The 17,155-nt window shown below is 36.5% G+C and overlaps 2 protein-coding genes across 3 annotated transcripts; one reads left to right on the top strand and one right to left on the bottom strand.

Moving 5' to 3' along the window:
* Positions 1-179: 179 nt before the first annotated feature.
* On the bottom strand, positions 180-9,802 carry LOC124537931 (histone-lysine N-methyltransferase EHMT2). The gene is made up of 19 exons (XM_047114897.1): positions 8,580-9,802; positions 7,785-7,958; positions 7,043-7,126; positions 6,831-6,917; positions 6,536-6,663; positions 5,917-6,110; positions 5,634-5,842; positions 5,200-5,411; positions 4,569-4,739; positions 3,411-3,658; positions 3,033-3,196; positions 2,589-2,750; positions 2,349-2,412; positions 2,144-2,277; positions 1,882-2,026; positions 1,618-1,767; positions 1,266-1,499; positions 805-989; positions 180-448 (listed from the first exon to the last, which is right to left on the bottom strand). The coding sequence occupies exons 1-19, from the start codon at positions 9,344-9,346 to the stop codon at positions 337-339; spliced, it is 3,624 nt and encodes a 1,207-aa protein (XP_046970853.1). The 5' UTR covers positions 9,347-9,802; the 3' UTR covers positions 180-336.
* A 752-nt stretch (positions 9,803-10,554) lies between these two features.
* On the top strand, positions 10,555-15,922 carry LOC124537915 (delta-aminolevulinic acid dehydratase). Of its 2 annotated transcripts, none has more exons than XM_047114884.1 (9): positions 10,555-10,800; positions 10,874-11,093; positions 11,778-11,925; positions 12,202-12,421; positions 13,429-13,517; positions 13,788-13,931; positions 14,151-14,267; positions 14,527-14,620; positions 15,689-15,922. In XM_047114884.1, the coding sequence occupies exons 2-9, from the start codon at positions 10,966-10,968 to the stop codon at positions 15,751-15,753; spliced, it is 1,005 nt and encodes a 334-aa protein (XP_046970840.1). In that variant the 5' UTR covers positions 10,555-10,800; positions 10,874-10,965; the 3' UTR covers positions 15,754-15,922. The 2 variants fall into 2 exon arrangements, with proteins under 2 accessions (XP_046970840.1, XP_046970833.1); XM_047114877.1 differs by having other exon boundaries at positions 10,556-10,739.
* Positions 15,923-17,155: the final 1,233 nt, after the last annotated feature.

The following is a 17,155-nucleotide window of genomic DNA, read 5'->3' as shown; positions in this document are numbered from 1 at the left end:
AATACAGTAAAAAACTTAATCCTTTCCTTTTCTTATAGACCAGTTCCGATGACTCCAGACGGAGGAACTCCGAAAAAGCCAACAGCGTGGACTTTAACATTAAATCATTTGTTGGCTAATATTGCCTCCGTATTTAGTTTAAATAATTTTGTTAAATATATTAAATAACAAAGACAGGGTAAATAAATAACTACATATTTTTATTTATTTCGTTTTATCTTCTTAATTATAAAATTATGCTTATTATATTATTGTGATATAATAATACTATATACAATTATAATAATTGATACAAAATTATTAATAATCATCGTCTATATTGATAAGTACAATATCTCATGACTCTATTTCTTCGGTGGTCTTAGTTGGGTATCTGCAGTCGATAGCCTCACACTCGCACTTCATCCATTTTGATTTCACTGACCAAAATTTATCGCCATAATCAAATCTGAAAATTTTAATATAACATTAACTTACAATGAAAGACAGAATTAAATACTATTGAGTCCAAAATGTTATCTCGCCTCTTTATAGAATGGTTGAACAGTAGGTTACAGGTACACTGCTTAACCACCAGTGGGTAAATAATTATGTGGCAGAATATAATTTGTTATTGTGTTTTAATTGATATTGCACCATTGTGCCTTGGGAACGTCGTGGAATCAGTTCTAACGTAGCAGTAAACAGTGGAACGTTTATTAGCAGTTGCTTTATCATCAAAACTCCACTGATGAGTAGCAGACTCTTGCAACACAACAAACATTTAGCCCATCGGCTAAGTTATATTGTTATGTGTGTCCTCACGTGAGTGGATGTCCGGCGGGAAGGTCCCGCAGAGCGAAGAGCGCGACGTGCGGCAGCCGCAGATCCCTGATGGAGCTGAACACGCGCACGGGCGCCACGCTGGGCCGGCAGCTGTGGTTCATGAAGCGGGCGGCGCTACCGAAGCGCGCCGCGTCCACGCACAGCTGAGTCTGGTCACTGCATTGCTGTTAAATTATTATGTTCATGTTTAGTTATAAAAATAATTTAATTTCACTCAAACTACACTAATAATAGATAAATATTTGTGTCCTGGTTGAGAGAAGAGCGAGTCATTTTTGTGACTGGAACAAGGTTCATAATATCTACATTTTTAGATAAAGGTCCATTTACTGTTACTGTATTACTTCTATCTTATAATATTAGAGTAATATTCACGGGAAATAGTGAAAATTCGAAAATGTCCTATTCATACGACTCAGCGAGCCCAGTCGCTCCGGTACCTCGAGGAGGTCGGGCTTGAGGTCTAGCGCGAACATGTACTGGTCGTCGGGGCGCGAGTCGGCGCGCTCGTGCGGCAGCAGCTCCCCGCGGTACAGCGCCACCAGCGCGCCGCGCGCCACGCGCCGCTGCGCGCGCAGGCCCCAGCCGCAGCCCGCCGTGCGGTACACCTCCACGGGCGTCGCCAGCGAGCCGGCGCCCTCGATGCGGCCCACGACGCGGTTCGGACAATGTTTCTACACATACAATTAAACTTTAAAGAAATGAAAATTTCATAACACACTCAAATCAAAGATTCGTCATTGATTTTTTGGGAATTTTTTTAGCCGAATATCATAATGCTTGGCGTGTTACCGCGTCGCAGGCGCAAGTCTGGTTGCACTCGAACAGCATGGGCGGGTCGTGGTGCGGGAAGTTGGCGGGCAGGCGGCCGGCGCGGTACCAGCCGCGCACGCCCAGCACGCAGCACGCGCACTCCGCGCCGCACTGCTTGCACGTGCAGCCCTGCACAGCTGATAGAATTAGCGGCAAGCAAGAAACAGCAAGATACAGATACAGTATTGCCGCTTGAAAGACATGATGCGTGAATGGTACCTGCCCCAATGGGTTCTCACTAACCTGCATTGTCTCGATGCTGTCGTCGACGGGCACGTGCTCCGGCATCACGTGCTGCGACACGTACGTGAAGTCGTCCGGCAGGGGGGCGTCGTCCACTTCGTTCACGCACGGCACGGGATACGGTTCGCGCCCGTTTGATATGTCGCTGTTTGATTAATTTATAAATTTCCAATTCCAATGACAAAACCTCCACGAGAAAATATCTTTTTCATTTTATTATAAATTAATTCACAATTACAGCATACTAAATGAAATGGTTAACCTGGAAAGGATACGGCTTCGTGGTATTTTATCTTTCAGGGCCATCTTCATTTGCATGTTGAGCAAGATGGCGTTGTGGCTCGGACCGCTGCACACTTGCACCGGCAGCTCACCCGCAGAATTTTCCTGATCGGTCTGAGAACGAGCATCTGTTATTTACAAGCTAACACAAAAAATAATAAATACAATAAATAGAAGATACGAACTTTAGCTCCATGTGCGAGTAGAACTACCACGCAGGCGTAGTGGCCCTCCCTCGCTGCCACGTGCCTGAGAAATTTAAAAACGCAAACATCAAAATGTATATTTAGCGACGCCGCATATCATACGTGCGTGCGTGCGTGTGTGTGTGTGTGTGTGTGTGTGTGTGTGTGTGTGTGTGTGTGTGTGTGTGTGTGTGTGTGTGTGTGTGTGTGTGTGTGTGTGTGTGTGTGTGTGTCACTGACAGCGGCGTGTCGGTGTGCGCGTTGGGCGCGGCGAGCGTGTGCGGCGCGGCGCGCAGCAGCAGCGCCAGCGAGCGCGCGTCTCCCGCCAGCGCGCACCAGTGCACGGGCAGGTTGCCCTCGGCGTCCGCCGCCGCCGCGTCCGCGCCGCACTCCAGCAGCAGTCTGAACGTCACACGGATTAGATTAGGTATGAGTGCACAGTAGGTACGTTTGAGTAAATACGATAATTAAGAATTATGCCATGAGCCTGCAGAGCTTTCGGCCGATGTGATAGCGCATCCTCACCCACGCAGCACTAGAGCGTGCTTTCTTAGTGCAGTATGAGGCAAACATGCGCTTAAACATTTATTTGTACTCAAATCAAATAAAAGTGCGCCTACGAATGTGCGAATTAGGTCCATGAAAACCGTTCGTGAAGTGCAATAGGAGATCGCGAGGGCGCACCTGACGACGTCGGGGTGCTTGTTCTCGGCGGCGCGCACGAGCGCGGTCCAGCCGCCCTGGTCGCGCGCGTCCACCCGCGCGCCGCCCGCGCGCAGCAGCTCGGCGCACACGCCCGCGCCGCCGTGCTGCGCCGCCATGTGCAGCGCCGTCATGCCTTCCGGGCCCTTCACGGAAACGTTATTTTTAGGGACCTTCGGTTGCCATATTTGTCGGGGCTTTAAGAAGTATGCATAATATAAATACTTCTAAATTATTTAATATTTCGGAAAAACCGGCAAGATGGGATATCTATTGTTGTCTTAAAAAAACGAAATCACATTATATAATTTTAAACTGAAATTCAAGGAGACATAAAAAATATTAAGCTCATTATTGTACCTGCTTGTTAACGTCGCAGCCCGCTGCGATTAAATACTTGATAACTTTAAGGAGATCCTCGTCGCTGGGTTTGTTAGGATCTTCATTGTGGTCCTCCTCCTTCACGTCAATCTTATCATATTCCAAGTCTTTCTTTACTTCTGCGTCGTCCTCTTCAGTTTGGTCCGGTTTAATCTCTTTACTATCATTAGCTTCCTCCTCGTGGATCTCCTGTTCAGCTTCCTCTGTTGATTCTTTATCTAATAAAGCTGTATCGAAAATAAAATTAATTATGAATACGAAGTTGAATGATTTTCTTTTTGTTAATTCATTTTTAAATTTAAAATGACTTAGCCTTTTTTTTTTTTTTCTTGTTGGAAAAACGCTTTACGCGCTTCCCCCACGTGATGGAAAGTGGGGGGGTGTGTGGGACTCCCCGGAGCCCTGGACGCCTAGTGCGCCCAAGTACGCCGGGCTTGCCCACTAAAAAACCAGCGGTACCCTCTCCGTCTTTCGGCGGACGCCACGGGATCGCTTACGCATGCTACCTACGCCCTGACGGTCGGCCCGCCTATGCGGGCCTCCAACTCCTACGGGGAATTCCCGGGGTACTGAGACCCCCCCTGGTCCCTGGTTGAGGCGGAGGGAGAAGGTGCGCGTAGCGCCTTTTCCTCCTCCCCGGTCGTCTTCTGCAGAGCGAATCGGCGGCGGCATTATTTTCCCGCTCCTGCTCCGCGGCTTCCTTCTGCGACATGACACTTTCGCAGAAGGAGCGCATCTCTGACCAGCACATCTCGCTACTGAGCATGGCGTTGATAACGCTCGGTAGCGAGAGGTCCCCACCCATAGTCGCCGCAAGGATATGCCTCTGGGGTCACCACGCAGCACACTCGTACATGGTGTGGTACGCCGTGTCCACTGACGCACCACACTCGTGGCAGGAGGGTGTTTCCTCCCGCCGCGTTATCGCGTGCAGGTACTTACCGAAGCATTCGTGCCTGGTAAGTACCTGCGAAAATGACTTAGCCTAGATCTAAGTAGTTATGGGTTTGTCTACTAGTTTAACTTTACAATAATACAGATATGAATCAAGAACAGTAATGGACAAAGTTGCGAGCTACTAGCAAATCGCGTCCAAAGTGTTACTCTGTTAGTGTAACTGCATTCGTATAGACGCACCGAGAACGGCGCGCATGAGCGGCGTGCGCGCGGCGGCGTCGGGCAGGTCGAGCGCGGCGCCGGCGGCCCGCAGCGCGCACAGCGCGCCCGCGCGCCCGCGCGCCGCCGCCGCGTGCGCGCACGTGCCGCCCTCCAGCTCCGCCAGCGGCTCGTTTAGGTGATCGCCGCGGACTGCATATTGAAATTGCATTTTTTTTTTTTACAACAACTCCTCTCCCTTTGAGGAGAAGGTTTGGAACATATACCACCACGCTGTTCCAATGCGGGTTGGTGGAATGCACATGTGGCAGAATTTCTATGAAATTTGTCACATGCAGGTTTCCTCACGATGTTTTCCTTCACCGCTGAGCACGAGATGAATTATAAAGACAAATTAAGCACATGAATCACCGGTGCTTGCCTGGGTTTGAACCCGCAATCATCGATTAAGATGCACGAGTTTAAACCGCTGGGCCATCTCGACTCTTTTTTTAATTCTTCAATAATGAAATCTTTGAATAATTTTTTTAAATGGGTTATTTAATTTGAAATAACTTTTATTTAAATTATACTTAGAAATAATTTCACGTCTAAAACCAGCGTTCGTCTCTAAGTTAAATCGACCGAATTAGATCGGTGAAGGTTAACTTACTGATTTTCGGTATTAGCTGTTCGACTGACTCTCCGTTTATGATCGCCTCGTACAACGCCTGCATCGAATAGTCAGTCAGCTCTTCCTCGCTGTTCTTCTCAAACAGTTTTTTAATATCTTCAGGCGTCGAAGATAACAACTCCTCCGGAATCGGCGGATCTTGATCTAACTGAGAAGGATCGACAGATGAAAAGCCTAGGAACGCCGGCGTGCTGAAACCAATGCAGAAAAATATTTTTTTGGTAATGTAACATTGTCGTACAAGGCATAAGACGTTGAATACCGCAATTTGAATTGAACAGACACTATTACTATGTCAAAAATATTAATAATAATTTAAGCAAAAACATGTGATTTTTAATCGAGAATGATCTTTTGCGAAGCAACGGTTATTAAATATCAGCGAAGTAAAGGTAACGGTTCGACGTGCTGACCACTGCTCGCGCTGGTCGGGCAGGAACACGCGCTTGTTGCTGCACTGCATGTCGACGCGCACCCGCTCGTACTCGCGGTTGACTGGCTGCCAGCGGTACGAGTACACCCCGCAGTGCGGGCAGCCGGGCTTCTGCTTGTGCTCCCCGTATACTGGTATGCCACATTCCAAGTGAAAGAGGTGGTTCTTCGAGCATTGGAAGAATATGCCCTGAAATTTTGCCGATTTTAGAAAATATAGAATCAAAATTAAACGAAATAAAATCATTGCCCCGTCCGCCGTACCTGCGTGCAGAACAGGCCGCAGGTGGGGCAGCACATGTGCGCCCGCATCTGCGCGGCGTGCAGGCGGCACGTGAGCACGTAGGGCGCGCGCAGGCCGGCGCGGGCGAGCGCGCGCGGCGCGCGGGGCGGCAGCGCGTGCGAGCAGCCCACGCGCACGCCCTCCACCAGCTCCACCGCCTGGCAGAACACGGGCTCTGCGGAGCGACATGCCTCTGATCCAATCAATGCGGTAGAAATATACAGCAACAAGGGACATAATAACTTAGTTCCCAAGGTAATAAGCACTCAGTATTGAAGATGTAGTGATTGATAAGAAACAATTGCGACTGTCTGTGGAAAGTGGTCTATCAAGTGGCCCATTTCCCGTCCGCCTAAAAACTTTTGGTAGCAATGGATCCTTAAAAATGATTCTGTAACTACGCGCCTCCTTTCCACTTTGAATTATGTTTACGAATCAGAACGATATTTACATTTAGGTTTTAAGTTAACAAATTAAAAAATATTTATTACAAATTATAAATTGTATTTGGATATAGAGCTTAAACATACTAATTACTTAAAAGTTTATTATGAAGTGGTTTAAAAGAAATGTGGACGATAATTAGAATGAGTATTCTACCTTTTAATTCCGACGGAGCGGCATATATGTTACTAGTTTCCTCGCACAGGCACGTGGCCACGATGGTAGACGCCTCAGCCGGACAAGCCGCCTCCGGACTTTCTTCGGCACCAGCCGCGTCGGAGGCACTGTTGTTCATGCATCATTTATTCATATAAAACATTACTATTGACATAATGACCTATTAAATTATTAATAATAATTTATTTTAAAAAGGGTGGTAAACAAACTATAGAAAATCTTTTGAGTAAGCAAATATATTCAGTAAAACATTGATAAATAGCATATAACGTACATTTTTGCTTCCGGCTCCCCGTCGGACAGTCGCATCTCATCCTCAGCGCCGTGAGATCGAGTATTTTTACGTTTGGGTTCGTAGTCGCTATAATATTAAAAAAAAAAAATAACTCTAATTCAACACATTCATATATAAAACATCAGTGTTTTTAATTAAGCGTGATATTACATATATATTTTATGCATAAAATTAAACAACTTTTTCCATACCTATCGCCTCCGTCGTCGTACGCATATGTGTCATAATAATATAGTCCTAAATTTGCTCTGCGGGATGATCGCCGAAGGGGCGCACTGAAAACAAAAGTAAAAAACATATATTTACCCATCATGACAAATATAAAAAAAATACCCAACAAAATAAATCATAAGTTTTCTAATTAACATGCAATGATAAATAAATAAGGCATAACTGAAATGTTAAAATAAGAATCTGAAAAAAAATTAGCATAAGAGAAAAGAAGTCTAATAGAAATCAACAAACATCTAGATCACAATTGTACAGGACGGTTTCAATTTATTATTATATAAAAGTTAATTTAAGTTACAAGTTTATTTCCAATGTATTTGAATGTAAAAATATCACAAAGTATTTTATTATGTAAATGAAATCTCAATTCAATACCAAAGTGATCTTCAAACCTTCTTAAGATACAAATACTTTCTATCAATTACAATTGATAGTTTTCTATGTTCTTAATATATATCATATACATATATATTTATTTTTGAACTTCAACATGTATGATATATATGTTGTTAAATATGAACATTCCAAAAAACCTATGGGACAGCAAGTCAAATTTAAACATCTAGTGCCGATAATAACCAAAACAATGAAATAATACAAAAATAATCTCAAATTGGCTGTGACAGCACCCAGCATGTGTATCTTTGTAAGGTCAACAAGACTAATTTGTAAAACATCTATTGAGCAACTGTCTGCGCGTACGGTGAGCAGTTTCTTCTTGAACGTCTTCTCTTCGTTGATGTCTCCGGACAGAAGTCTTCATCGCTGGCACTTTCTTCATCTGCTTCTAGAAGCTTGCTTATAACTTCTGTGTCATCATCAATCTCTTCATCTTCGTCATCTTCAGCTGCCTCATTTGCTGAACTCTCTGTTATTCTAAAAGCAAGCGCATAGCCGTAATGTAGCAAATAACTACATAGCATTGGCTTCTAGCTCACACTTCAATGAAGTAATATCATTTAATGATTAGTAAGGGGGATCACAGCACATAGAATTTTAGAACTAGCACACTATATATAAATTTGTAGTAAAACATTAATCTAAGTTATGTCTTAATAACAATGAATTTATTGGGAAATAAAATTGTTATTTTCATATTTAGTCTGGTTATCATTATTTTTGTAAACAGTTAATATATAATAAAAATAATAACCACTGTAATTTATCTTAATGCTACTTATTTATAAGAAAAATACTGATATTATTCATCAGAGGACAACATTATTTGTATTGGGTATAATACAATTGTCTTTGAAAAGTTCTTTCACATACTATTACTTATATATATAATATATTTATTTATTCAACACAATAAGTCTTTTCATATCATATTGTTATTACAATATTTTTTCATAGTCATATTGTTTATATTTTGCTTTATAGTTCAATTAGTAATACATTAAAAGCAGTGTATGTACATAGGTTCTACCATTTAAAGTCCATTCATCATCAGGTTAAGATATTTGTCAAGGATATTTGTATAAATGACTAAGTTACCTGTTTTCTGTTTCACTCGATTCATCATCCTTTACTTTAAGACCTAGGTTACATAAATGTATCAGCTTCTTGGAAGAATGGTCACTTTCTTTATCTGAACTTTCGTTTGCACTTTCTTCTTGGTGCTTACGTTTCGAAGACTTTTTCTCTGAAGTTAAATCAACATTTTTAACTTGGGCTGACCGTCTTGTTCTCACTCCTTCTTCTGAAGGTTTCTCAGTGGAAATTCCAAGACGAGCATTGTTTTGTGACTCCAGGCCCATTCTTAACTCTTCATTGGCTAATATTTTAGCTGTTGGCTTTATTCTACGAGACAATCTTTGAGTGGGAGCAGATGAAGACTCATTGTATGACTTTTCCTTTCTTGCAATAGCATTTGCAATAACATCTGTGAATTCTTTACTGTGGCGTCTGGTTGAGCGTTTTGGGGCATTAGAACTCTCAATAAGCTCCTCATCTTCGGAATCTATATGGCTTACATTGTCATCGTCAGACTCTTTCTTCGTGTTTCGAGTCCGAATAGACCTTCGTGGGGAGATTTCTTCATGTTTCTCTTCATTCGACACAATTTTCATATTGCTCGTTTTCGCTCCAGATTTTTCCGATCGAAAAGTGAGGACTATGCGTGGCTTGGGATCTTCCGTATCACTTTTTTTCTCGGACTTCTTTCCAGTTTCAATTTTGTCAAGCCTTACACTAACGTTATCAAGCGTCGTGTCGTTACTGTCTTCTGGGTTAATGACGGGGGCTTCGTCGTCAGTGTGCATGTTGCCAAGGTCGCTGCTTTTTATACCAACTCAACTTTAAAGCTTTCTTGCTTGACACGTTCTTTTATGATTTGTTGAAATAAAAAGTTAATTTATGCTACTGCAGACATATCGCAGAAGATAACTTGACATGAACTAAACTCTTACTACATTTTAACTGTGATTACTCTAGTTAAAAATGTATTGAAAATATATATCAAAGGAAAAAATTGTCGAGAAAATTTCACAATGCAAACAATAGTTATTAAAAAAAATGTCTTTAACGTGTCTTGGTTCCTTTTGTTATAAATATATTTTAAGTCTAAAGATAAGTGTTATTGGTAATGAGAAGTACATAATTAAGAATTAACTATATTTAATATAATTCACATTACACAGATCAGTATATATCTATATACAAAAATATAGGTATACTTTGAGCTTGTTTTGTAGCTGTCATCTGTCACTTAAGAACAGTACAACACTTATATTACTAAAGACTGTATTTACTTGAAACTAGTAACAGTTAAAACTAATATTACCTCTTCGCATAATCGTAGGTAAAAACGAATTATATGTAACGGTAGTAATACAATCAATTATTGACACACACATATTTTATTTATGTTTTTTATTATACCCTCAGTATGTTGTTTTAGTTATATTAATAGTTTATTACCTTTCTTCTGCTCCTCAATACTGAACTTACATTAATTTATTATTTCAATCCAAGTTATTCCTTAAATCAGTAGGGTATGGAGTGCTTCACTTTTTAGACTGTATATTTTAAATTTTTTCCATTTTTCCATAAAAAAAGTATTAACATAAGTATGTAAAATCAATAGCTATAACGAATTATTTATTTATTATATAACATTTAAATTTTTACCATTGCGAGTCGAAATAGCCTAGTGGTTAGAACGCAAGCATACAAGCAACTTTTTTTTTTTTTCTTCATTTACTCATCATCATCATAGGTGTTCATCAAAGTTTTTGAAAGGAACCGGCTTATGTTTCATTTGTGGAAATATAAATTGAACCCTATTTTAATTCGTAATAACTGGAAAGTTAATTGTTACTTTAAATTTTTATGATTATAAATTTCCTCATTTCCAAAACAAACTTCTAATGCATTATGATCTTGGCGTTACGTTATTGCATTAACTATTTTTTCACTTCAACGCCGTCGCTGTAAACATAAGAGCTATCAAAGTCACTTATGTTGTCAATTAATACTGACATTATAAGAATGAACCAACATGATATACGAACTTCATTATTAATCAACAATCAGTACTAATAGTACAAAGTGTATATCTATTTTAATTTTTCAATACGCCCAAATCTGTATTGAATGTACAATACAAAGTTGTTGATTCATTCATTTATCCATTTTTTATCTATTCACTACAAGGTATACTGACTTTTAATTCATAATACATAATTATTGTACTATTGTACACTAGTAGTATATGGTATATCTACTATTACCTACCGATGTTGTTTTTTTTCGCATAAGTTACTTTAACCTTGTTTTTCTTTTTCCAGAAATCGACTACAAGTTCTTTCAATTAAAGTGTTATATAAACTTATTATTCGATTTTTAAAATAGTGATATTAGGGATTTATACTTTTTCATCATGAATTCCCTATTCTTGAGTCCAGAGCATATTCTTCAAGGAGGTTACTTTAATGCAACCCTTCGGAAGTTACAAGAACCGAATACAAGTATTGAGCCACACAATATTATGTATCCAGTTTTCTTACTGTAAGTAGTTGATGCAGTATTAGATAAAAATATAGTAATGCCATTAAAAAAATTTAACAACAACTCAATAGCAAAAAGCAATGTAACTCAATTCCTTCTACCATATATCTTTAAGATGTTGGCCCTGATTCTATTCAAAATCAGAAGGAAATGCATCTTGCATTGCATGCTGTGTAATATTTGCATAATTGTACCACTAAAAACATATAATTATTAATTGTAGGCAATTCAATTTAATAAAATGAAATCTAATTAATTTGCATTATAATTAAGTAAATTTGTATTGAATACTAGAATATCTGTAAATTTAGCTACTATTGTATAATTACATTTAAATTTTTAATTGCCACCACCATCTATTCTCTTGCTTAAATAATATAACCTTGTTATGTGAAACTTAATAACAGTAATCATATAATGTTATTGAATTAGTTGCTTATGTTTTTGATGTCTTGAAGGTATTCCATTCCACTATAAAGCTATAATCTGTGCATAAAATGTTGTTGCTATTTAAAAATAATAGGAAATTTTAAAAGACAACAGATCATTGAATGTCAATGTTAAAAAGGTTTCAATATTCTGCTTAGAGTTTTTCTTTTTTCTGCTTCTCTCTTCACTGACAAACTAACCTAGAAATTCACTATTTTAATTATTATCCTATCTATAGCACATTTCATTATCTAGGGAAAATGATGAAGCAATGCAAGCCGTGTCGAGTATGCCTAATGTATTCAGATATGGAATCAACAAACTAATGCCAGCACTCACTGAGCTAGTTAACAATGGACTGAAGTCTATTCTCATTTTTGGAATTGTTGAAACATTGCCGAAGGTATTTTTAAATAACCTAAGGTTGACTATGTTGCACTACTAATTACATATTAACACAATCCACATACTTGCGTTACTATTTATACATATTTGATATTATATATTGTACAAAAGTTCTGTTTTTCAAGATATAAGTTTTCTGTTTGTATATAGTTTTATATATCTTACAAGATAATTTAATTGAAGTTAAATTAATAGTGTCTTTTTAATTTTTGGAAGTCATAAACAATTTTTATTTAGATATGTAACTATCTATTTTAATAAATAATAATTTTAGGATGCCATTGGATCAAGTGCAGACTCAGTCAATAACCCAGTAGTGAAGGCTTTGTCTAAGATCAAAGCTGCATTCCCTGACCTTACAATAGCGTGTGATGTGTGTCTCTGTCCATATACCTCACATGGGCACTGTGGTGTACTGACAGAGACAGGTGCTATTGATCATGCTGCTTCGGTACAGAGGATTGCAGAAGTGGCATTGGCATATGCTAAAGCGGGTAATTTAATTGTATTAATTTACTTAACTCGTATGAAAGTAATTCTTACTTACATATAAATATACAGATGAAAGTAACTTGATAAACTTAAATAAAATAATTTTCGTAAAACATACACATATATTTACTATACCTATGGTAAACTGTAAAGTAGTATAACCCTGGGCCTGGAGTATTATGATAACACTAAATAAAATAAAAGGCCAGGTACTTAGTAGTAGAGGTTTTATTGATGACTTGGCAATGACTTTTAAAACTATTAAATGGAATAGTTAACTATTCCTTTAAATAGTTTAATGTTTACTTTTTTTATTTAACAGTTTAATGTTACATTAAAAGTTTAATAATTAAAATGGTTGTTATGTATAATAATGATAATATTAACTGAAACTTTGCCAAGGCTTTGCCATTTCTATGTATTTGACATGCATTTACTGTCATGTTTTTTTATATACAATTTTATTTATTATTTTTATATTATCCACAATTATATCTTTGTTTTCTTTGCTTAACTTTTATAACACTTAGAAATTAAGATTTAAAAAATAAAATAGATAAGTATTTAAATTGTGTATGTTAACATTTAAGAGTACTAAATAATGTATTGTTCAAAAGTAAAAGATAAATGATGAAGTGCAATTTTGTTACCAGTAAGGTTATCACTTACTTTCAGACAACTTATCGTTTTTATTCATACATAAAATTATTGTTTTTTTATTATTTAAAATCTCTTGTTTATCATCCCAACAACAAAAATTATGAAGACATTTATGTGACCTCGATGAATTTATTGATAATATCATCCTTCTTTCTTTTCTTTATAATAAAATAATTACTTATACAAACAATTTAGAGAATAGTGAAAAATCAATCTTTTTTTAATGACAATAATAAAATTGCATTTTAATTTTTGGATCAGTCAGAAAGTTGTAATCAGCATATGATTAAGCAAACAGTTATTTGTATAAGAATAACAAATTTTTATGTTTTGAAATAATGTCTTTCAGGAGCTGATATAGTGGCTCCATCGGATATGATGGACAACAGGATAAAGGCCATCAAAGATGCATTAATAGCTAACAGGCTTCAAAATCGAGTTAGTATAAAATTTTCATTGTTTTATATTACGCTTTTTTTTTTAAATTCACTTCAGTATCACTAAAATAATTTTAAATGTATATTTTTTGATACATTTACTATTATATTTAGTATATTATTATTACATATTATATTATTCTATTTTCTATTATTAAATAATTCCTTGTGTTTAATTAAGTGTAAAGCTCATAGTGGGAACAACAAGGAATTAGTTTCTTCAATGTCAGCTCTCAACACAAGATTAAATAGAATTATTATTTATTTCCAGGTATCAGTGTTGTCATACTCGTGCAAATTCGCGTCGTCAATGTACGGCCCGTTCCGCGACACGATGAAGAGCAGCCCCATGGCGGGCGACCGCAAGTGCTACCAGCTGCCGCCCGGCAGCGCAGGCCTCGCTGCTAGGGCTGCGGTATTATTACATACACTTATTTCTTACTACTTTTTACTAAAATCATATTTTTATTATTTCTGAAGCATTTTGCAGTGCGTACTATGTCTATAATTTATAATATAACAAAAATTTATTATTTTGTTTGAATGTATTCCAGTAAGATTACTATTATAGTATATCGTAATGTAATATTTCATACTTTTTACATTATTTTGCAAGTTAATATTTCTCTCGAAGGCCCGTGACGTAGCGGAAGGCGCTGACTTCCTCATGGTGAAACCAGGTCTGCCGTACTTGGACATCGTGAGGCAGACGAAGGACAGATACCCGAATCATCCTCTATTTATTTATCAGGTTTTAAAGAATTTCCTTTCGTATATATATTTATTATTAGAACATCATCACTGCTGATTACTGCCTTTACCTCTTGTAGCTGCGTTATATAAATAAAAAAATAATATTAATTTGTGTTTTAGAACTAATTTTTTTGACTGTATTTCTATGCATACAATGATTTTATGTGACTCAGCTGTTTCAAATGTTAATAATTGCGATTAAGATTATGATACTAGTTGTGCGATCTGTCATTACCTTCATGTTATTGCCGATATAGGTGTCCGGCGAGTACGCGATGATTTCCCGCAGCGGGGACAGCAACGAGATGGAAACCATCCTTATGGAGACACTCACGTGCATGCGAAGAGCTGGTACGCTATTTATTATTGTATTTCTTATACACATTACATAATGGTTTTATAAATCAAATTTGAATATATATTTAGTGACAGTGGTTGGTAAGGCTTTGTGTAATCCGATCTGTTGAATGATCTGTAGGTTACCAGCCTCTCAGTCATCATATAATATTTTACCGTCGTACAGTCATTCTTGGTTAATACCAAAAATTGTTTGGGCGTGAGCCAATGTCATGCCAATAAGGTCAAAAGTCAAACCATCTTATTTCCCAACATTGGTAGCGCTCTAGTGATAAAGAATGGTTAGTAAATTTTGAAGCGTAAATGTCTATTTACAACAAGGCGGCTCATTTGCTCGTCTGCCAACTTAAATCATTAGAAAACCATGCACGTCTGTCTGACAATTAGAAAAAAATATTACTATGTGATAACCTGTACTCATATACGGCTTTTGGAATCGGACCCTAAAAAGGAAGGAAGGATAGAAAATGTTATTTATATATTTTTATGTTTAATTACAATATTATTCACTTTGTCGATTATTGCAAATATATGCAACTTCGGTATTTTAATTCTGCATATATGAGCGTTCTGGAATCTTCAGTTCACATTCTAATCTTAATGGCCCTTAACAATTCCCTTTGGGATGTTTTTAACAAAAAGATTTTTTTTATTTCATAATATATTTACAGGAATATTACCTATAATCTATATGGTTAATATTGATGTTTCAAGAAAAATCTTTGCTAATCTCCAGATTTAAAGATAAACTTTTAATGCCGACATATTAATCGCCGAAAATGAATAAAAACATTTAAATTTAAAGTATAATGCATATTAATAAATATCATATAAGTAAAAGAATAGCATTATTAGATTAGTACTTATTGGTGCACATAACTCATTTTTAAAGTATTTATTTAAGATACCTATAAGTTACTATAACCGATGGAAAACTGTACTCAATGCCTTATATTTTAAGTGGAATCTATATTCTGAAATATTAAAGTGTTAATATAGTTTTAAAAACTACGAAATAAAATCTGTACAAGATTTGAATTAAATGTTTTGTTTTAATTTTAGGTGCCGATTGCATCATCACTTACTTCGCCCCGCTCATCTTGAACCTTATATCGAAGAAACAATAAAATATCAATGTCACAAAACTAAGTATAAGTGGGTGGAATGTAGTATAAATTATATGGTGCCTATATTTATTAATATATTATATATAAAATTGTTACGATTTAGTGTTTAATAAGTACACATACTGTTGTAAATTTGATTAAAGTTTTAATAAAAAATTAAAATATCTTATTTTTTTTGTTTTTCTCCACAACTTTTGTATCATACAAGCACCTCAAATCATAATAGGCAATGCTTCACTAAAATCTTTTAAATAGTTATTTTTATTATTTAATAATTTATTGGTCTTTTGAAATGACTTCAATTAGGTTGTATGTTAAGTATGGACATTTATTTATTTTATATTTATAGTTTATTGCATCATCTTAATTTTGTGCATAAACAAATTTTACCTTAACGATAAGGCAACTCTTACTAAAAACACATACACAATGCTTGTAAACATTGTCATTACATTTGACTCACCTTAATAAGTCATTTGAAATATTTTCCGATCGATTAATATATAAAATCTCGATATAATCTATATTTTTAAGCGACTTCACAAAAAGGAGTGTTCTCAATTCGACCGTTTTTTTTTTATGTTTGTTCGCCGATTTCTTCGAGATTTATGAACCGATTTTGATGATTTTTTTTTTGTTAGAAAGAATATACTCCTGGAATGGTATCATGATGAGGATATCAGAGTCTGATGATGTGATCCTGTAGAAATCGAGGGGAACCCTCAATTTTTATAGGCACATGTACCGTGATTTACATATTTTCTGAAGTCTATACTATTGAGCTGATGATGGAAGGTCCTCAATTACTAGGAGTTAGGAAATAGTTCTTTCAACATTAATTTATGGATTTATACTCCTCTTCGTAGATTTTATGAAGAGAAGTACAGGTTCACTAAACATTTCTTTTTTTATGTTATTGTTGTATATCATGCTCCAGAAGTGGTCCCATATAAGTTTTGTTGAAATAGGTTCAGCGCTTTTTGAAAAAATCAACAATCATTTGTTACATAAGGACTTTTAATTTTTATTTTGAGAAAATAACACTAAATAACACCGACTTCTAAGTGATCACTAAAAAAAGTAATAAAATAATTTGATTTAAACACGTATTATTGAAATCGGCCGATCGTATGTAAATATTCCTACATTTTGTTTTTCACTCAAAACCGTCAGACTTAAAAAATATTTTATAATAATATTTAGTTTTAAATTTTACTGAATTTTGCTAAACAACGATTCAACAGTTAGTACTTGTAAAATACCTACTTCAATTATCTATATTTAAATTTAGATTGACATTATAATTTCCGTTGCTGGCATTTGAGTTTAAATTAACAAATGTAAAATAAATATTATATTTAAATTCCTATTTATGTATTTTTGATTTAAATCTAAGATTCTA

This window comes from Vanessa cardui, chromosome 2 (assembly GCF_905220365.1).
Source record: "Vanessa cardui chromosome 2, ilVanCard2.1, whole genome shotgun sequence".
NCBI classification, from domain to species: Eukaryota; Metazoa; Arthropoda; class Insecta; order Lepidoptera; family Nymphalidae; genus Vanessa; species Vanessa cardui.
The sequence above is the reverse complement of the archived record's forward strand: the minus strand, read 5'-3'. Positions and strand labels throughout refer to the sequence as shown.

Bases quoted from the DNA above. Each gene is read 5' to 3' on its own strand.
- LOC124537931 (XM_047114897.1), bottom strand. From the start codon at position 9,346: ATGCACACTGACGACGAAGCCCCCGTCATTAACCCAGAAGACAGTAAC. The intron at 6,664-6,830 runs GTACGTTATATG...CATGAACAACAG, and splicing joins GGGGAGCCGGAAGCAAAAAT to TGCCTCCGACGCGGCTGGTG. The intron at 2,027-2,143 runs GTTAACCATTTC...TTAATCAAACAG, and splicing joins CGAAGCCGTATCCTTTCCAG to CGACATATCAAACGGGCGCG.
- LOC124537915 (XM_047114884.1), top strand. From the start codon at position 10,966: ATGAATTCCCTATTCTTGAGTCCAGAGCATATTCTTCAAGGAGGTTAC. The intron at 11,094-11,777 runs GTAAGTAGTTGA...TTCATTATCTAG, and splicing joins ATGTATCCAGTTTTCTTACT to GGAAAATGATGAAGCAATGC. The intron at 14,268-14,526 runs GTTTTAAAGAAT...TTGCCGATATAG, and splicing joins ATCCTCTATTTATTTATCAG to GTGTCCGGCGAGTACGCGAT.